The sequence below is a fragment of the Syngnathus acus genome, chromosome 10 (genome assembly GCF_901709675.1).
Source record: "Syngnathus acus chromosome 10, fSynAcu1.2, whole genome shotgun sequence".
NCBI lineage: Eukaryota > Metazoa > Chordata > Actinopteri > Syngnathiformes > Syngnathidae > Syngnathus > Syngnathus acus.
This window is the reverse complement of record NC_051095.1, coordinates 11,594,963-11,617,178: the sequence shown is the minus strand read 5'-3', so window position 1 is coordinate 11,617,178 and position 22,216 is coordinate 11,594,963. Positions and strand designations below refer to the sequence as shown.

Here is a 22,216-nt window from a genome sequence, read left to right as displayed (position 1 = left end):
ATATCGTATCGTGACAAAACCCGCGATTTACACCCCTACTATGATGTCATACAATTCATGTCGGTCACAGGTGTCAAACTCCAGTCCTCGGGAGGCCGCATTCCTACATGTTTTCCAAGTTTCCCTCGTTAAACACACTTGATTCAATTATCAGGCTCCTGCAGAACGTGAGGATGAACTGATCTGTTTTTCCTTGGCCTTGTAATGCCACATCCACAATGGGAATTGTAATTAGTCAGCTTCTCAGCAATACTTGTGATGTCAGCTCCACACAAAGAATTGTACGTAGAGGAAACTAAAAAAATGTGCTTATAGAAAAAGTACACTTCACATACTGTGATCACAAGTAACATAAATTAAATAAATCGATGTTTTTTTTTAAATATGTGGGAGAAGTGTTAAAAAGTGGATTAATTGCAGTACTATAGTGGTGAAGCTTCCATAATTCCCAACCAAAAATGTAATCACAATGTCATAGTAAGAACCCGACAAAAGGTCAAGCGTGTCAGTTTGTACAGTATATTGTTGTTCTTCACAATCACTCGACTTCATTCAACTATCGCCTGCTTTCTCCTTGCACCTCTGTGGTTTTCCACTTGGCCTCTTGGCGATTGTGCGCCGTACTTGGGAGATTGCCCGGTAAGCAATCCCAAAGGGAATGAGCACCTCTCAAGCCCATCCTCTTGTGACAGGTATTGTCACCTTCAAGGTCTTACTGTCGTGCATTGTTTGACAAGTGAACAGCAAACAGGGCCGGGAGCCGAAAGCCCGGGCCAAACAAACCTTCTATTGGCGATTTCTTTAATCCGCGTTTTGATACACCTTGTTTGACTGACATACTCATTATGCAGGAGCAAGGGGGCAGAAAGTTTAAGCGAGAACATTGTCGAAACATGATGGGTATTTTAAAACTTTAGATAACGCTGTTTTATTGATGGTCGCTGTGAAGAAAATCATTTCCAAGGGGATTTGATGCATGCAAAAATTTCACGCAGCGTGCCCTCCTCTGCAGTATGTCGTCTCCTTAACACGTGCAATTAAAGACTATCTGCAAAAGCAGATAAGAGAGGAAAACCCTTGGCCATCTCTTTTTTTTTCGAGGCTGGTCGATGTAAAGCGAGCAAATAACAATCCCTACTTGGTCGAGCTCATGCTGTTCACCGTTTGCTGCAATGCAGGGGAGAGAACAGGAAGAGTGCTTCAGGCCTTGTATCATCCAAAAAAAAAAACACATCTCCCGTCACACATTCTGGGAGATTGTCACAAGAGCACTAGAGAGGGGACAGCTGCTAAACACTGACCCGGTGAGTACGCCTGCGTGCATTTTTAAGGAGGATTCACCCGTGTATGAAACACGTAAGGCTTATGATATTCCATAATTGGATTTCCCAGAAAGCTGGTGACAAAGTATCTCACACGCCACTAATCCTCCCAATCAACTTTGCGAGCCCAAGGCGTGATCCTCGTCGCATGATGAATATGGAGGGCGCGAGCGAGCACAAAGCGAGGAAGAACGCGCTGACCGGGGATGGAGCAAAACTGTGATACGACAGGAAGGGACAGTCATTAAAGAGTGGCGACGCGTGCGGCTTTATCTGCATAGCTAACACTGACGCCAACGAGACGAGTCACGGGGAGGGCGCAACAGCGTCGAGGGCAGCAAATCCAAAAGGTCAGCTGAACTCAAACGTTTGAATGCTCGCTGTCACATGCGGTCAGGGCTTCGGTCAAATAATGATCCGCTTTTGTTAAATCAACTCAAACGGATCACGCTAAGTCTTTGTGAAAAGTGCTTTTTTATTAAAGAAAAATAAAAGGACTTGCAGCCCAATCAAATATATGACAGTAATTGCTTAGAAACCAATTCAACTTGACTGCAGGGGGGCTGGTCTCGCTCGGGTAAACATTTATGGTGATATTGCATCTATAGAGCCAGCTTGACTTGACTTGTTTTGAATTCAATTGTAAACATCAAGAGAAAATACCTGACAGCTTGTTCTTGTGCCTACTTGGATGATCCAGGGCCATAGTTTCTCATTTTCCCATGTCAAAATGCTGGATTCTTTTTCTGTCTCGCCTGTATACATCAACCTCAATGTTGTTTTCGAGGCTTACTCCACATATACTCATGGATTTTTTTCAAATCCAAGCATGTTTCCCAGTGGTACTACTTCTTGGGTCTTGACCTTCAGTCCAGAAATAAACTTCTTAATTATCCCTGGTTAATGTAACTTTGCCTTTCTTGGAATAATGTATAATTACAGTATGTTGCACAATAATTAGCTTACTTTCACCAAGCAGATCTAAGGCTATTGGGATGGATGGATGGATGGATGGATGGATGGATGGATGGATGGATGGATGGATGGATGGATGGATGGATGGATGGATGGATGGATGGATGGATGGAAGAATTGGGTGGGTGGGCAGGATGGGTCGGATGTGTGGGTGGGAGGATTGTCGGGTGGATGGGTCGGATGGGTGAGGTGGGTAGGGTGGGATGGATGATCGGATGGATGATTGGCAGGATGGGTCGGATGGATGATCAGCATACACCACATTCCTTTTTATTAAATTTATTGACTAAAGTGTAATATTTTGTTCCCATGGAACACAGTTGTGCCTAATTGTTCACTGATATTTATTTCTTCCGTATCAAAATATGTCTGTAAATGCCGTACACAAAGTGGTTAAAAGCACCCATTGCAAATGAGTGATACTTTGCTTATTTTAGCTGCTATGCTAAGTCATGATTTAATAAGAAGTTTACTGTTACCGTAAATACTTCAACACTAGCATTCATGAACTACTTTAGGTTAAAAATTTGAATCCAAACAATTACTGTAACCAGACAACAGCAGTGAAAGAAAGACCCTTTATCCTCTAAGGTTCCCAAAAGCGCTGATGTGCAGTTTCCATGTGGACAAAAGGCCAAAAGACATAAAACATAAAAAGCTATGTAATCTATGAGGACTGGGACTCCGTCCTGCTTGCTAAACCACTTTTGGTTTGTCATTTTCTCTTTTGCTCATCAGCATAGCAGTGCAGCAGGGACTGCTGAATTTCCATATTTCTGTGGCGGTGCAAAACATGTGAGCACAATGATTCCTGACTTGTTATTTCTGTCCCGAGGGATTTTAGATTGGTGTGTCCAACGTGAGAAACTGAGGGGCTGTCACACAGGATCTGTGTGAGTGGATGATCATCAGCTACTTGCTTTTGCTTAAGTTAGCCTTTGCCAGTGGCCTTGCTTATCAAACGATATGTCAAGATATCCTATGAGGGGAAACAGAAACAGTCACTGATTAATTTGCATGGGGAAGCCTGATTACAGCCAGGGTGGCGTGTAAAGAAAGCAGACTCTCCTATCTCCTTAACATTCTATGAAGAACAATTGACAAAATCAAAGAGGACGGGAGATGCAACCAGTTGTTTAACCTTGAAGACATCACTTGGAAAAAAAAATCTTCACAGCCACAATCCAATTCAATGCCACTTTTCATCTTATTAGCACCCTTGCTGAGACAGTACTCTGTCCCTGAATGATAAAAGTAAATGCACAAAGAGGGAGAGAGAGAGAAAACAGAGGATGGCGACTGAGCTGTAAGCTATTCCAAGAGACCAGTCAGTCAAAGCTTTCAATAAAAGCTCACTCTTCAGCAAGTTTTCCACAAAAAAAAGTTTAAAAAAAAAGTGTGAGCTGCACACCGGGCAGCGAGGCAGAGCGCCACTGAATTAGTCGTCACAGAAAAAAAAAAAAAAACATTTGGCAACTCTTCGTGGCTCAGCAAAATATTCTTTCATTGCAAAATAAAGCTTTTGTCTACTGTTTTTCTGCCATGTTTAAGAATGTCGTTTGAGTTCTTCCATATAAACATTGCAGATTTAATCCCCTACCTCCCCAGTATGCCACAAGTGACTCACACTTGACCATAAGTATGATTATGTATTGACTCATTTTTACAGAATAAATTTGGAGGGCTGCAGAATCAGCTGTGATGCGCTTTTACGCCGGTGCCTATATATAGCATAAAATAATGTTTTATTTATGACACAGCAGGGGGGAGATTTGCAGCATTACAGCGGCACGGCCGGGCGTGTGGGCAAGATACATCAATAAAACAGAAATATGGCATGAATAGGCCCAAGTAAATCAGCAAGATTTATCAATGACTCCTCAACTGAAAAACACATTGAAAAAAGTTCAATTCTATAGCGATATGTTTGGTCAACTGGGTGGTAATGATCATCAAGGCCCCCGTAGAAGTGGAAAAAATGGTTCCTTCAGACTCCAGTGTAACTACAAAACACTTTTGCAGTGACGATCATTTTATCATTTACTGCCGTGATGAAATAAACCCACGTAATAACCGTTTACATTTCCAAGTCAAGCACTGAAATAAAATACAGATTATCCCCTTCAGGATATGCAATCAATTATTCAATGCTGCAATCAGCCGCAAGATTAAAAGCATTGGCAAGTTTAGTGTGAAATAGAAAATAAGTATGATACATTTCCCTTTTAAGATGATTTTTTTGTTTGGCCTTTGCTCTTTGCTGGCAGAGTCCAATCGTATGATATTTTTCAGAAATATCAACATGACAGAATGACATGCCATGACAGAAAATGTAATTATTTATTTTATATATACATTCGCACTCAGTTGCTCAAATGAATTAGTCTTAAAGCATCCAAACTTCTATTGCTTCTTAACTGCAGGATGACCGAATTGCTGATTAAATGACCGCGTTGCCCGCAAAGAGTAAAAGGGCTTGATTGGCGTCTCCATGTGCTTTTAAGGTACAAACCTGTCGAAGAGGCAAACAAATTCGTAAAATGGAGTGTGAAATTTTCCCTGGCTTCCACAACCTTTGGCTTCCTTGAGAGCTGTTTTCAAACTCATGCTTGGTCGTGCATCAATTGCCTAACGGGAATGGCAGCTCTGCAATAGGCAGGTCCAAATACTGTGTTGTTTGAAGACAGTAAGTCGGGCTCTGTGCCCTTCATGGTGCTTGCGCAGTGTGCTGGTGGGGGGGCGGGGTTCCTGCTGTATTTATTGTCGAGGCACAAGGTGAAAGGTTTGTTCTTTGAGGAGCCTCAAATCAAATGATTACCCGAATGTACGGTTTTGCATTCAGTCCAGCATCACCATGCATTATGTGGTGGCTATCGATAATACTCTGTTGTTCCAGACAGAGCTTTACAAAATAAGGGAAATGCCATGTGAAGAGAATGTCTAATCCAATTGAGCTGAATTCAATGTTGAATAAGTGAAGTCCACGTTTATGTTTCATGAAATTTTGGATATGTTGAAGTTTTACAGACAGATTTATTTGCATTGTTGTTGTAATCTGCACTTTTGTTATTTGTTACTGAACAAAAAACAAGCAGAGCAAGACAAAGGAATCACAGAGGAGCAAGAAAAAAGAAAACGTAACTTTTTTCTATTCTATTATTTTCTTTGCTGTGAAGTGATGGCTTCAAATTAGAAACTACAGACACCTTTCTCACCTGTCAAAATATGTCATCTTTGCATTTGAAATACTGTACGGTGTACAGACAAAGTTCATATGAGAGCCAATTTTAACTCTAAAGCTTGTCTATAAACCTTATCAATATACATATTCTTACAGACGTCGTGTCTTGATGAGCATATGAGAAGTTGGAGAAGTATAATATATATTCTGTCAGCCATGCAGAAAGTCAACATAACACCCAAAGTCAGTAGGCAAATGTATACGTTTTGGGAGCAACATACGAATAATGCACTCTAGGCAAAATAATAGAGGAAGGAAATGGAACAAATTCACACAGAATAATGTTCTGTCAGCACAAAGCCAAACTGAGTTAGCAAATGAATGTATACATTTTCGTAGCAATGCAGTCATAATGCACTCTTAGCATGAAATTCAATCTTATCAACGTATAGAAAATGACTTTTTTCCGTCGTGATGTACTGACAAAATAAGTTGCACAGAAAAATTATGGAGATGAATCCTTTGAATTTTTATCATCGTCATTTACCGTCCTGAAGTCATTGCACGCTGTGTGCTTAATATTGAAATTATCAATGCCGTTGAGCAGATGGGAATGTAATGAAACTTTTTCAAATATTTGCTGAAGCCTCTCAAGGACATGTTGTTTGTTGCAGACAATTAACAGGAAAAACCTGTCCAGCATGATTCCATCCCACCCGGGTGCAATCATTTTAACTTATTGCAGTTCTGATTTGAACACAACAGCAAGATTCACGGTCGGACCAGAATGAAAAATTGTTGAATTTCAAGGCAGGCAATTATATTGAGAGAATATAAACTTAGCCAAATGACTCCTCCATTTGTGCACGAGGGGCTGAACAATTAATTGAATTCAAATTGACATCTCTGCAGTACGATGCAATGATTGATAGAATATTGTGAAGCTGTCGTGGTGAACATTTAAAAGACTGCAAGTCAAAGTGATTAAAAAGTTACCACCTCTAACTCAAGTAGACTCATGCATATTTGCATATTTGACTTTATTTTAGCTTGATCCATATTGATAAAACTAATGGATTGATGTAAAGTAAACCAAATTTATTACTGGTGGGTTTTTTTTTTTCAAGTGTTTGTTAAACACATGAGAAGAGGATGTTGAATAAAATGGTATTAAATTGCCATACTGAAAGGAAACATGCATTTAAATTGTATTATGTACAGTCATATGAAAAGGTATGGGCACACATGATCATTTTCAAGATTTTCCTTTATAAATCATTGGTTGTTCGGATCAACAATTTCAGTTAAATATATCATACAAAGTGATATTTGAGAAGTATTCATAGGATTTACAGAAAGTGTGCAATCATTACTTAAACAAAAGTCGGTTGAGTTTGTCATTAATCATGTGCATCGGTCAAATTCATGTTGTGGACGTTGAGAAGGATATGCGCTGAGAGCGTCTGTAAACTCTATTAAGAAACTCGTACAATATATGTTCACCAACAGAACAGCTGGTCACTTCCCATCCCCATCCACTCTCTTATTTTGCCTCCTCTTGACACACAACTCGGCCACCAAAGTGTCACGTGTCCTTTTTCATCATATTCTAACACTGTCAGGCCGTATCTGAGCGACTCTTTCCGCCGGGGACTCTGGAATGGATTCGCTCCAAACAGCCCTTTCATTCTGCAGCTGCAAAGGATTAGAACTCTGTCATGAGCCCAGATAAATTTGCCTTCCTGATTTGTATTTGCATGACACCAGAAACAAAAGCCATGACACCGGCATAATGCGGGGATAAAGAAGGACATTAGGAGCTGTAGCCAACGGTTGATGATAGAACGCTGGAATATTTCAACAGACAGTGGCTGGACTCGCGTATGAGGTCCGCGGGCCAAGAGCGACTGCCCACAGGTTTTAGGTACCCATGTGTGAAATGGCAACAGCACTCTGCGACTTAATCATTGAAGGGAAAAAACAGAGGAGGGTCATGGTTGAGCGAGCACATCATGTTCACTTAATTCTCACTCATGGGGATAGTCAGCACTGAGGACAGAGAATTGCGGTAAGAACCATGTCAAGCAAAAACACCGCCGCAACAGCCACATCACATCAAATGCCTTTCCCTCATTCAAACACACACACACACACACACACACACACACACACACACACACACACACACACACACACACACACACACACACACACACACACACACACACACACACACATAGCAACATCCACTATATATATACCGACTCATTACTTCTGTTTGGCCAAACTGATCATGGATCTTAGGAGCAAATTTGCACAGATTCATTGCGTGAATGTTTCCATTGTCAATCGATATTGTCATTATGGTTTTAAATCCAATCCATTTTTTACCACTTCAGGGTCAAAGGTGACCAGTTGCGGATAGTGTCCATTCCAGTCCATCATAACAACTAACTTTTGTTGGGGCGCAATCACCAGACGGAGATTTGTATATATAGTTCCATGTTCTATCGCCGTTGTCACAGACTAGATCTGGCTAACATCGCCATTGTCACAGACTAAATTTGGATAAAAGAGGTGCCTACGTAGTGGCCATGTTGCTAGGGGCGACGTTCCCAACAAAGGCAATGGAACGCATGGACATTAGCGTAAGGTGGGTGTAGGTACACTAATAGGGATAAACGTATCTTTTCTCGTCATGAACGCATCTCTCAGACATGCCATGTAGATTTTGGTGCAGCATATAGTATTTGTTTTTTGTCAAGTCCTACAAATTTATGGCATCCAATTGTAATGAAGATGAGAAAGGAAGCACACTAACCTTGCACCAACTACACGCTATTATCCATTAGGAAAAAGCAACTTAAGTTTGGATAAACCTTAAAAGTTTTGAAGGAATATAATTCTGTACTTTATTGGGTGTTTTAGACCATGAAAAACAGTGATTCAATTCAACGGACTATTGGTTTTAACAGATGACTGCTCAGGCCATTAGTCTGTCAAATCGTGGTTCCACTGTATAACCATTATTTTTAATGCTCGATACATATAAACGCACATGAAAATCTTCATGAAAATACAAGGCCATCAAATGGTATTTTAGCCAATTCTCGTAATCTTGGCCACCTCCATTCATCAATCAGCAGAGTAGATTTACATTTACACTTACGTTAGGGTAAATCTACCCGTATGTTCATGATAACTGCATAATTTGATTGGTGCACTAAATGAACTCAGATCACACAAAAGATGAAAAATCGAAATTCCTCTTTGACCTTCATCTAGCAATCGCGGCAATAATTGAATTTGTTTCACCCTGTGTTGCATCTTTCATTTTCTCCCCGCTCTCAGCAGCAAAAGATTCTCACAAGTCTCTTCCAAATCTTGCAATATTAATAAAAGTTCAGGGAGTCATAGGTTGACTACGCTCCTTGCAATACGAAAATATAGTTATTAGGGTTGCTGTGTACCAAATAACATTGTGCAATATCTTGAAATTTGTGCTGATGTTTTTTAGAGAGGCGGGGTATTTTGGTTGATTTTGCAGGAGAACTGCAAATTTTCACTCGTTTGATGAATTTCTTCGCAGCAGTCATGCAGATGTGATGGAACCATTGCATTCATCGTGGCTCAGTGAACGATCAGAATTACATGGGTGCGTGTTATGCTTCGAGAGACATGTTTCTCGTGCCCGCAGAAGGTTAATGTTGCAGTGTCAACAGCACTTTGTGCCGACACGCCCTCCACTCATCAGTTGTAGTAATTATTTGCAAATGAAGCCCTGTCTCCAGAGGTGTTGCTCTACATGATAAGTCTGATTAGATAAGTTGTCTTCAATATTAAGCACATCTTTTTTTTTCCCGTCACTGGGAGGAATATGCTAATGCATGTTTCAACCTCCGCTCCTTTAGTTGTATGCTAGAATGCCCATCCACTAGTTTCACAAGGTTATGATGCTTCAGTGGCCCGGCGACTATGAACTGTCACAAGCAATCAGTTCTGACGGAGCCCTCGTTTCTGCACAGACATGCAGCTTTGGCAGCGTTCTGCTCGCTACTGTCTCTTTTGGTGCACGCCAGAAACGTGGAGTTGGAAGCAACTGTGATCCAATATTTATTAAGAGAGGGTGCATTGTTGATGTTTTGTATTCAGCACAACACTGACTGGTGTCGTTTTCTTTCTTGATGATCTTTGGATCAGGAATTATCTGCTACCACACAAATGTGGAGGGGAAGTAATAAACAAATGATAACACAGTCCGAGGGGACAGAGAAGATTAATGATCTTTTTTATAATAATAATAATAAAGAAAACAGAAGTTTTCATAAGCTACTTGACCTTGGTTGGTATGTTGACAGAAGACGTGAAAACAGTTTCGCTTTTGGACCCCGTGACACCAAACCAATGAAACCACTTTAGATGAGGCACTGGAGGCAAAGGATTACGATGTGTAATGTGAATAGTCAATAGCTAGACTGATCAAGAGACAAGAGCAGAAAAAAAGGCAGACTGCAGCATCAATCGTCTTTGGAAGTTTTTTTAACAGCGCCAGGTTTACTTTTTCTTATACAGGTTTAAGGCTAAATGGCATCCTGAAATGGAAAATAATCTGTCACAAACAATATGTCCTATTCTCCTTGAGAGCTTTTGCCTGATGAAAGCATAAAAATCGGAAAGGCGATAGGCTGTGCAGACAAATCCCTTATTCCCCGATGCACCCGAGATGAATAGCTTGAAACGGCAACAATGAGCCCCCATGTTGATTTTATTTCAAATGTGCATGCACCACGTGAATGCTCTTATCATGCATTTTCTTTTTTATGATTCCAAAGAAAAAAAACTCTTAAAGCACATAAGATTCGGCACATATCCGCTTATGGTCCCTCATAGTGTTTATCACTGGTCAGCCAGGTCCTTCTCTTCATTACAAAGCGGCCCAGATATCATCTTCAATAATGGAGCCCAGACTTGTGCTGTTGTTGTTGACTTATAGTTCATAAAGCAGCACATTATTTGAGGGGCGCTGAGCACATGTGCAGAGCATAGATGGGCTGTCATGTTGTATCGTGCCTACTGATGTAAACTTCAAAAAGAAAAAAAAGGTCTTGATCTACACCTTGTATTTGTGTGTTGCCCATAAAGCTAACATATGGGTCAGTGTAATGCACATTACTCTTAAATCTTATGTAAATGCAGGAGTTCTTGGTTAATAGTACTGTAGAATTCCATTCCTATGGCGTCGATGTAACCTGAATTCCTACAATTTCAACACTCATCTATCACAAACGTAAAACCTTAATTGCAGTAGATATTATGATCTCTGATTGGCCATAAATATGAATCAATAAAATGACTTACATATTGGAACACCAAATTTTAAACTTTTAAAACTGCTCTATTACTATAGTTCACAAGGAGGACCCCGTGATGACTGCAGGCTCTGTGAAGCGATTTAATGAATTTAATCATCAGTGTGTCCTGACACTCCATCCGTAATCATTTTGCCTTAATCCCTCTTCTCACTGGCACTTTCTTACATCTGGTCTACAAAATTGATCTGATAGATAAAGAAAATCAATAGGAAATTCAAAGAACTCACAAGATACTCACAAGCCACTAAAGATGTACGAGTCGAGATTAGGGAGATTATTTGAGATATCGTTTTAAATATACTATATTAGCAGTGATGTAATGGTTAGTTCCACTTACATGCATACATGCACATACATGGTTCCAACATGGCCTCTCGCCCAGTGTTTGAGGAGGACACGTGGAGATCGAAAGCAAACAAAATTGAGCGAGGAAATCTGTTGTGTTACCAAACAGCATCTGCCAGAGTGACTGAGTCCAAGACAAACACCACTCAGACAGAAACTCTTCTCCTCAGGTTGACTTGAAAAGGCTCTTTTGAACATTTCATTAAAAATGAAAATTGTTGAACTTGCCTTTCGGTCTTTTTTACATCTTGATTTCCTGAATCTATTTGCAGCATCTGCCTTAAAAATGCATGTGTGCATGTATGGCAAATGTATGGCATGAACATTAGGTCAAAAGAATGTTCCACTTTGAGATTTACGTTCTAGCACGATCCCAAGATTCATGTTACATTGAGCGCTTTAACCCCATGTGGCCAAAGCTAGTAGTGCAAGTGGTGTAACCATCCAAGCAAGACCACGCTACTGCAAGGCTTTTAGCATTAGCAGCTGTCTGGCGGCTCTGCTCTCATTCATACGGAAGTGTGACACGCGAGTGGATTCAAGACTTGGTCCTTTCTGCAGGCCTGGCCTCCTCTTCGATTGGAACTGTTTTGTCAATATCCTCAGAGGGACATTACCCTTCGCACCCCATTCGCTACAGCTCCAGTCATCCGACGGCCAGCAACTTCACAAGGCCCTGGAGAGCACATGGTCATCAAACCGTCATATTACAGATGAGAACTTCACCTTTGATTTTACTGCACTGTCACGGTGCTCCATTCCATAACGCATTGCCACGCATCATTACGATGTCATAGTATTGCAGAGCTGTGATTTAATAGGACTTTGGAGTTTTAGTTCATGGCTCAGTTCAGCTTTTGATGTCATTTCGGATATGTTAAAACATCAGATCAAGATGTGGAATGCTTGCTTTGGTTTTCTATAAGTAAAAATATCAATATACACCGAGGGCAAGGGCTGCCTGAGCGTCACCCCATGGTATATGAATAAACTGTCGTAATTATTATACACGGTAAAGACGTAAATGTATCTATGTGTAATCAAATGGTATATAATTATGCATACATACGATCGATTTAATTGTAAAATGTTGCTTTCCCTTGATTGTGTGCCTCCCTTTTCTGGGAACTAAACTGCTTGAATCTGATTGCTATAAGTTTATAACATGTAAGCACCTTTATTGGTTTTGTTCTGTTTTTGTAAAAAAAAAAAAAAAAAGGTGTAAACTACTGGCATGATGAAGGGCCCGTGTAGCTTAACAAGTTTTGCATAAGCTGCTATCTACTATAGACTTGTCACAACAACTTGCAGTGAGAGCAAAATGCTGCAATGACAGTGACCCTTTGAGAGTATCTTAGGTTCACTTGCTATATCACAGCCAACTAAGTCAAGATAAATGAAACATTTATTATCCTTCAGCCTACAGGGGTATTTATGAATCTCCACATTACATACACAATAGCCCGCATAAAAAGGCATCTCATATCAAAGCAACAAATGGTGTAGTACATACCGGGCTGGACTAATCAGTCCAGTTTCGGTCCAGGAAAAACAGCAGTGCTTTAATCTTTTACAGAGAGTACGCTTAGCAGTTCAGCTTTTGCCGTCAAATACATTATAACTAAAAAAAAAAAACACACATTTCTAGCTTGTGGTCCATAGTTTCATAATAATTCCCTAAATGTAGTGAAAGTTTAATTTGGTCTTGCTTTTGGTTTGGTCTCAACTTCCCTCCTTGACTTGCAAGCGGTAGTGTTCTAACTATGACCCATAAGTCCATATTGGAAATTGAGGACATGAGAAATCAAGAATTTTATACAAAAGAAACACATTCGGATGAAACATATCTACTTGAATGGATGGAACATATTCTGAAGCGCTCTTCACCCTGGACGCGCTGTAGTTTTTTTTCAAAAATTTGTTGTAGACACACCCTCCTTGCTACAAATGAGAGGAGTTAAAATTCTCCTTGGTAAAAGAAAAAATAATGAAAGTCCATATGAGCTCTGAAGAAATCTGAAGGATGCTGAGACAGTGGTGCACTGCATCAAGCGCATCTTCGCTAGACACACGCTGTTACAGTTTGACTGCACCAACATGCTGTACGAGTCGTGTCTGCATTGACTGGCCCTGCACATGTTTTTCGTTATTTGTCCTAACGCACACTTGCATATGCACAAGCCTGCATGTGTGCCCATAAACAAACCTCCATCTGTGCCTCCACAGCTGAACCGCAATGGATCGGCCGTCTTTCTCCTCAGTATTGCCCATTCTCTTTCTTCTTCCTTCCGGAGTCGTCATTTCCATTCACACACACTGCAACGGCATCTAACCCTCTTTCAACCACCCCACCCTTTCTTTTTCCCAGCTTCCCCTGCCATGCTTCTTTGGTCACACCTTTCAAATTGAGTTACAGCCCGCAGAGAAAAGTGAGGCACTACAACAATCACGGGAGAGGCTTGTGTTGACCACAACGTGTCTCTGTCAGGCTACACACTGGGAAAAAAAACACGTCTTCCTGTCACTTTGTTAACCATCTATTTACGCTGCAACAAAAACAACTCCAAACATGCAGTGTATATATGTATGTGAGGGACACTGCTCACAATTATTTGAGTGCCCTGTCAGTACAGATCAACGGCTGATGACGATTTCACATACCTGACGCCTACTTTACCTTGATTAATTATCCAGTTATTATTCCAGGAGCGCAGTATTAATCAGAACTGTGTTTTGACTAGTGCTGGCTCATACAATTTGTTTTTGCTTAAAATATTTGGGGGTTTGGCTCCTCTTTAAGGTTGTGTTCATTGTCAGAATGATGGTGGCTGCAAGCCACTGAATATTCATTACTCTCCTAATGCATTGTGTTATTAGCCAACACATTGCAAAGCTGAAAGCTGCTGCAGGAAAACTGTTCTTCCTGACTCTTAATATTTTTTCTGGCTCCCTAAACCTTTGGACCCTGACACAACCCCCAAGAGAAAATGTTTCATCTTGAGAATATTTCTCACTTATCATCACCATAGATCATCCTGAACACATATTGTGCAAGCTACACAACATCCGAGCTGAATGCAGCAAAAGTAATAAATGATTCTGAGGCGCATTGCTTGTACCAATACCGCAGTATGAACGTCTCCGGGCTGTGTTAACCACATTCCTCTCTTTGTTTACAATGAGGCATTGCGCTGCTTTCCTCGCATCTTTGTCCTCTTTCAATACAATCACTTGTGTCATCTAGTCTGCGTCGGTGTTCTTCTGCGGCCCGATCATCGGAAGTTACTAAAAGGCTGAAGATAGTTTGATATTGGTGAAAAAAAGCATTTAAGAAATTTTCTCAAAGGGAAAAAATGGCTGCAAACCATTAAGGAAATGACAAAATGAGGAAAATGAAGATGAGCTTCAAGAGCAAAACTGCAGAATGCGCCTTTGAGAGAAAAAAAGGCGAGTAATCGAGTAAAAAGCGTGTCGAGGAAAGGTGCGGGAAGAGCTCGTTGTTCTTTCCGCCCCAGGTGGAAGAGGATGAGTAAACAGAAGAGAAAAGGATGGCGGGGTCATTAAGTTGGCTAGCCGTGACCATCAGCAACATTAACGCTGTCCGCTGTGCTTTCTTCAAACTGCTCCCCTTTTGCTTTGAACTCCTCTTTTCTTCTCTCAAAGCCACCCTGACTCCCAGCTAGCGCCGCTATTATGGAACCTGCGCTGGTAATTACACATTTCCCAATTTCTGATGTCGCTTCAAAGCAATGAGCCTTTCCACCAAAGCAAACCGCAAAGCTTGGCTACAAAGCCGAGCCTTTAGGATAACCGCTGCCACACATTTGTTTGCTGCCGGTCACTAATTCAATTAATATCAAAAGGCTTTCAGCCTACTTGAAAGAAAATTGTCCTGGCACTCCGCCTTTATCATACATGTGAATTCTAATATTTCCTCTTTGCAAAGCTAAGTTTAATTTGACTCACTGTAAGCACGTCTCTATTATATTGGTTTTAAAGGATGTGCTAGGTTTTTTTTTTAATCGATTGAGCAGTAACGCTTGCCTCCAAATGGATTAACTCTCCAAATCCACATAAACGCTTCTTTCCTAACGTCTTTGATTGGATTGCCACCTCATGAAAATTAAATGTACTATGCTGTGTTGCTCATAAAAGGTCTGAATCATGCGCAGGGAGCTATTGACGACAGAGGAAGTTTGAGCATCGGATTAAATACCGGTGACAGCTTGCACAACAAATGCTGACAAATGTAAAACTCAACGACACAGGAGTTCTTCAGTCAGCCTCCGAGGCCTGCACGTCTGCAGATGAATCTCATTTAATGACCTGATTTATTTCATTGTTCTTTCATTGTCTTGGAAGAGACAATCTGAAGTGCTTTGGAATGTTGTTGACTTTGCTTATCGCGGCTCGCGCACGTTTGACAATTTAGATCGGAATCTAAACTGCGTGCCTTGCATATTTGGAAGTGCATATTTCACTCAGGTTTAAACCGGGGTGCACACATTCTGCTACTGGGCTGAATTTTACTATCCTGTGGTGTGGTGTGTGTTAAGAGTGATTTTTGTTTTTTCCCTCCCTGATCTGTTCAGTAAACGGACAGGGTCCATGACAGTAAATCTTTGAAATCTACAGTAAATATTTCTGCTTGTAAATCTTTGCGTGTGTGGTCAACGCCGATCTTGGGATGCCATGATTACGACACAAAACAGCACGATAGCCGATTAGGAAGTGAGCTGAAGCTTGCGCTGTTGCCAAACGCAACTAGAGCAGCAACTGGCTGTGCTGAGTCTTTGAGAAACGTGCCTCGCCTCGTACCGCAATAAAAATGTCAAGAAGCGTTTGCAACCACATTGTGGTATACTTACTAAATAAGCTAAAGCTAGCCAAGCTTTTGCTGTTCCTTCTTCACTTCTATTATTTCTTGCATTTTGTATTACCCTTCCCACAGTTTTGGGGATGAGACTAATGATGGTCCGTCAAGATTTCATTCTGTGTGATGTGTTGTGTTCAGTGATGCTGGTAGCGTATTAGAATTTTTTATATAAATCTGTCTCCCAGTTTACCATATCTTGGATTCCACATATTGAGCAGGTTAAATAAAGGGGGGGAAAACACTTTCTGTATGTTTTAAGGGTTCGGGTTAGTCTTTACACTTACACCACAAAGTGCTATCCAATTAGGTTGTGATATCATGTACTCTACTGCGCAAATTTTGATCCATTTATAGATATTAAAAAAATGCTATTACTGCTATTACTGAGTGTTCCAGATCCAAATGTGTGATTTAAGTATGACCACAACCTTCTGTTATATTTGAATGACCAAACCCATTTTTGATTTAAGTTGAATTTCAGTTTAAATTTCACAAAGGCTGCTGCCATTTTTACATTTCGGTTCTCATGGACCAGCATAAAGAAATGAAATGTAATCTGGGCGCCGAGCCAGGAGTTGTTTGGTGGTTTGCCATCTACAAAGAAAGAAACAAAAGCTGTACACGAGCCAACTGTTAGACGTGCAGCATACTGTATGACGTCAGACTTGTTTTGCTAATACTATAATGGCCATAAATGACTCCGTCTATGTAAAATGTTTCTGTACGTATAGTTTTTTTTTGTTTGTTTGTTTGTACATTTGGCTGGGAGATATCAGACTACTTCCTAGTTCATGGAGAATAATCAATACTTTGAGACGCTTTTGCATTTTGTATTTGTTTAAAAAAAAAAAGAATGGCCAAAAAGATACAGTATTTCAAAAATGTGAGATGTTTGTATGATACTGTAAAGGTGGTATTGGACCTTGGCATGCAACTTGTAAGTAATGCATCTCTGCTTGGTACACTTTACTGGAGGTTTTATCAATGTCACGATCTTGAGCAACACAAACACAACCACAGGATCAGTGGTCCACCGTGCTGATGCTGAACGTTTTTTTTTTCTCTTTCCAAATTATCAAGTGACATTTGATTGTCATGTTTCTATTTTTCTGCATTTCTGACAGATGTGGGGCCTTTAAAAGTAGTCGTGTCAAACTTCACAGTGTCGGTGCGTGTGAAGTTCAAGGCCGTCCTAAGACAGTTCTCTTAAAGGAAAAGCTTCAACATGGCAGCAAGAAAGAAGAAATGGGCCACGGCTCCCAAAGGAGCCCCATCCTCTCACCAAAGCTCAGTCTGCCCGTGAATTTAATTAGATTCCGATATCAAGCCTTTTCCCTCCTATGCTTCCATTCCTCTTCAACGTGCGTGAAATTGCATGGTACTATCTATTATTTATTCACACTCATTTGCTTATTGTTTCTGTCGGAAGCCTTCGTTTGGGTCCACGCGGTTCAGCTGCTTCCGATATGATGCTCTACTTCATCTCCCTCACCGCTCTGGCCCACCTCCTCTGCAGATCAACTCCGTAGCTGGTCGGGTGGGAGCTATAGATTTTTTTTTCTCCCCCCTTTTGCCCAATGACAGCACGGTGAGGTGCTATGAGGGCTGGGTGCTAATGAGCTGACTCTGCAATGCTGGGGAGATGCTCTATAACACCGGGGGAGTGAGACGATGGAGCGGGCGGAGACTCAGAGGGGCCATTATGACCGCGCAGCACAGGGGTTAGAGGGATGAAGGAGCAGGCGAGGCGTTTTGGCTCTGAAAGGCAGCCCCATTCACTCGGCTCATCTTTTCAAATGACATCCCCAAATGTCACTCTCCACTCCATTCCTTTCTCGTTTATCCACTCGGTGTCTGCTAATTGCGATTCAAAGGGGGGAGCTTATTTGTCCGCTCTGCACCATTCTGTATATGACCAATAAAAGAGCTCATAAAAATGCTCAGAGCAAGGCAATGCGTGTCATCCTCTACTGTTTTATATGCTCCTTATCTTAACCCTTTCTAAATCAATTATATGATCAAGTCTAACCAACATACATACTGCAGGGCTAGTATGTGTACATTGTTGCCAGGGGAACTTTCTGTCCAGCATGCCAGTCACAGAATATCGTCACTGTAACCTCACAACATAGATGCCTTTAATTGGGTACATCATTTATCAGTGCTGAGTGTGCGCGTTTGGAGTGGTAGCAGCTTACTCACACGCGTGGGTGACCGAGAAGCTGTTGGAGGACTCCAGGTTGTCCACGTTGTAGTTGAGGTGGAAAGGCTTCTCGGTGGTGTTTTGGTTAGTGTTGTAGAGTTGCACCGCAAACCTGAAGGCGCTGTGCTCCTGCACCGTGGAGCGCATGAAGAGACCCCCTGCAAGTGGGAACAACGCGATCGCACCACGCGCGTCACTTTTAGCTCTTTATGAGTAGATCATCGCGCATTTCAAGACATTATTATTATTCCATTATTTCAACCAAATGCATTTGTGGATCATTTCTGCCGCGCGTAACTCGCTCCATCCACATGTTTTGTTTAAATCCAAACAGTTCAGTAGAGGGCTGCAGCATTCTTTATTTAAACACTAACTTATTCGGATATCCTCTGCGCACATTTTATACGGCTAAATAAAACCACAGATTTCCATTCGCAAATCACTTACCGATATTAATCTGATTAGGAAATCCCGCGGATGATGTGTCGAGCAGCCACAGTAACAACAGCACCAAGATTTGTGCCATTTTTGCCACCAAGAACCTCTCTGTTCAACTCCTTGGGAAGAAGCTAGGCAAATACATATGTTCGTTCGGGAAGCTGGCAATGGGAATCCAGGGGACAGATGATGGTCGCTCACAGTGCACCAATAAGGTTCATTGAGGTGCACTGGAGAGAAAGCGCGACGGAGAGAGAGGGAGAGAAAGCGCGGAGGAGGAGGAAGGAGTGCGGAGGAGATCTGATTGGACCAATGTTGGTCAAACTTGATGTGACATTAAATTAAAAGGCTGCAACCTGCCACTTTACGACAGCCTGGAATAACCACCGCACTTGCCTGTATTAGACGGCCAATCAATAGGAAGCACTGCAATCTGCAATCTCTGGTGGCCAATAGCTGGCTCCGTGCCTGCGTGACCATTGCATGGTGCAGACGCGCGTTACTTTTTTTTTTTTTTTCCTCCATTCAAGGTGGTGCTATAGTTTGGCTCATTTAGTGTCCAGTTTACTGTGGCATTTTTATGATATAAAATCAATGGTGGGGCAATATCTGCTTTGGCAAGCTAAATCCATCCATCCATTTTTGATAGCGCCTCACCTCATGAGGGTCGTGGGCGAGCTGGAGCATATCCAGATGACTTTGGGAGAGAGGCAGGGTACATTCTGGATTGGTGGCCACACCATCTTTGGGCATTTAAAACCAAAGAAAACTATACTGCATGCTTTTGTTAAGAATCTGAATTCCCAGGGTTTATAAAAAAAAGAAAAAAAAATGCACAAAATATGCCACATTATTTTTCCCACTCCACGTGTTGGGTATATGGGGATTTTGAGCAGTTTGTGTTATTTTTACCTAGTTTTATTTGACCCAGCAGAATAGGCAGGCTAAAGAGCTGAAGCGGGAGCAGGTCACCTTATTTTCTGTGTGTGCTTGAATTGAAGTCACTTTGATGTAACATTCTTAGAGAATGTTGGTGCTGAACTTCAGTTGACTTTGGACATGGGCATACAGGCGCAGCTAGGCAGATGAAAAATGTTAATTCAAGGTGTTAACATTTAGTTCAGCCTCCACTGATAAGACCCAACAATAAAAGGGCGAGTGAGTAGTAACTGTTAGCAAGTACAAGTTACACATGCCATTTAAATTGGCAACAGACATTATAGGAATCTGAACAGAATTCTCGTTTGGTACATTTTGTACATGTACCTTGGTAGACATACTAGATCAACTACTTTACCCATGTTGAAAATCCTTAAATGATCCATACAATACATTAAACAGCCTGTGCGATTCTACAGTGGTGAAAAGAAATCGGTCAAATATTTATGTCGAATGACCCAGTGATCATAAGGAGACATTTCTTTTCCAAAAGGGGTCAAAGTTGACATCCTCTCCCACAATTGACTTGTTCCCAGGGGAAGAATCTATGATCACATCACATTGATTCTTTGCTCTCCGCAGATTCTCTAGCAGATTGACAGGACATCACATTTGTGACCTCAATGGTCCAAGTCATTGTGATCCGTGTCAGTGTGGCCTTTTGATGGTTCTACTCTGATGTTTCCTCACAAAGTGCAGGATAATGATACATTGGGGTTTGTAGTTTTGTTTGATAAAAACACAATGCATAACTCATCAAGTCTCATTTCAGCTAAGTGAAGCAGAAATGAGCTAGTCATCGCAATGCGTTGCTGGTTCGCCGTGTCATCCGGCTAATAATGAAGCATTTGGGGGGGAAAAAAAAAACATTTAAGGAATTAGACCTATTAGGGGGTCTGCGTAATTGAGATAAGACAGAGATGCAACGGAGATTTGAAAACGGGTGATTGTGCAACATTCTCAGCAATTAAGAAACCCCAGCCATGCTGCATTATCGCCTCAACTCGACCTCTGCACAAATCCTATTTGGAAGCGAGCGTTACAACCATAGATGCAATCTACTTGAAAGCCAATAATTTTGGTGTCTGTATTGTATGAGGGGACAAAAACGGTAGCTGAAAATGTGCTGTCTTTTTCTCATGGTGAGGTTGAATCCTCAAGTATTGCAGGAACGTGAAAGACAATCAATAGGATATATTTTTATGAGAAATTGTTTAAAATACAAGATTTGCCGTAATCTTTTCTTGGGCTCACAATGAAGAAAAGCACCAAATCAAATTTTCTTCTTAACTTTCCATTAATTTTAAAGGCTTGCCCATTTGTTTTAAAGTGCTCTATAAATACAGTTGAGTTCAGTCGAGTTGAGTTAGTCACCCAAGCTTAAGTTTCTGTTCCGATTAGATTGTTCTGTTATCATTGGATAGTAATGATGTTGGGCAAGCTGGTGCATTGCAGTAACGCAGGCTCAATCCCTGGCTCCAGTATTGTTCAGCTTAATGAAACTCTTTTGGCAGCATGCTCCCAGCAGCATTGGAGTTTCCGACCGGTCGGGCAGAGTCTATGTATGATTTGGAGGTGTGTACTGGTGAGTCAATGCTCACTCAGAGGTCCTGAACAAATCATTGGGAATGGAGGGTGAGCAGAAGCGTGTGACTGCTTCAAGCTAAATTATAAGAGAAATAATCATCATCAGGCGGCTCGGTGGCGCACTGAGTAGCACGTCCGCCTCACAGTTAGGAGGGTGCGGGTTCGATTCCTCCTCCGGCCCTCCCTGTGCGGAGTTTGCATGTTCTCCCCGGGCCCGCGTGGGTTTTCTCCGGGCACTCCGGTTTCCTCCCACATCCCAAAAACATGCTTGGTAGGCCGATTGAAGACTCCAAATTGTCCCTAGGTGTGGGTGCGAGTGCGAATGGTTGTTTGTCTCTGTGTGCCCTGCGATTGGCTGGCAACCGGTTCAGGGTGTCCCCCGCCTACTGCCCGATGACGGCTGGGATAGGCTCCAGCACGCCCGCGACCCCCTTGGGGACTGAGCGGTTCGGAAAATGGATGGATGGATAATCATCATCATATTAGTTATTAAATATAATCAGAATTATGGGATAGACTGAGCACATGTCAGCTGACTTAAGGTGGGAGGAGGTGCATACCGTGGATAGACGATTTGACAAGAATAAAGCAGGTTGAGTACAATTCTGGCATTCAGTGATTTGTCAACAACAGCAGGTGTTTGGGAAAATGCAGCAGTCTGTCGATGATTACTTTGGACTAACAGGCTACAACACATTGTGGACATATGTCTTAGATCAGCAATGATGACTCAAATCTAGCGCAACGCTGTTTTTTTGCCAAGTTGTTTTGCTCATGCACAACTTTTGATTTTGCATTTTAGTACAACTGAGCTGAATCATGACTTACTTTTACCTGTTTTTAGTATTAAACTTAGGGACGCTGTGTGAGTGCATTTGCCACCTCTGCTGACAAGTAGTCGCTACACAGATGGAGCCAGCCGAATTGAAACACGTGTCGGCCTGGCAGTCGCCGGCAAAGATCCTCCGGCGTTTAATC

At 41.6% G+C, this 22,216-nt stretch overlaps 1 protein-coding gene across 7 annotated transcripts in view; it reads right to left on the bottom strand.

The window, feature by feature from the left end:
- LOC119128038 (glutamate receptor 3) overlaps positions 1-18,958 on the bottom strand; it is a 78,272-nt gene extending 59,314 nt beyond the window's left edge. For 2 of the 7 annotated variants that reach the window (XR_005098921.1, XR_005098920.1), the window contains exons 1-2: positions 18,722-18,954; positions 18,274-18,432 (exon numbers count right to left, since the gene is read on the bottom strand). Coding sequence is in view for 5 of the 7 variants with exons in the window: in XM_037260080.1 (XP_037115975.1) it covers positions 18,274-18,432; positions 18,722-18,800 (238 nt within the window). In the remaining 2 variants the exon portion in view is untranslated. Of the gene's footprint in view, positions 1-18,273; positions 18,433-18,721 lie in introns of all 7 variants that reach the window. The other 5 variants (XM_037260084.1, XM_037260083.1, XM_037260080.1 and 2 more) reach the window with 4 other exon arrangements.
- Positions 18,959-22,216: the final 3,258 nt, after the last annotated feature.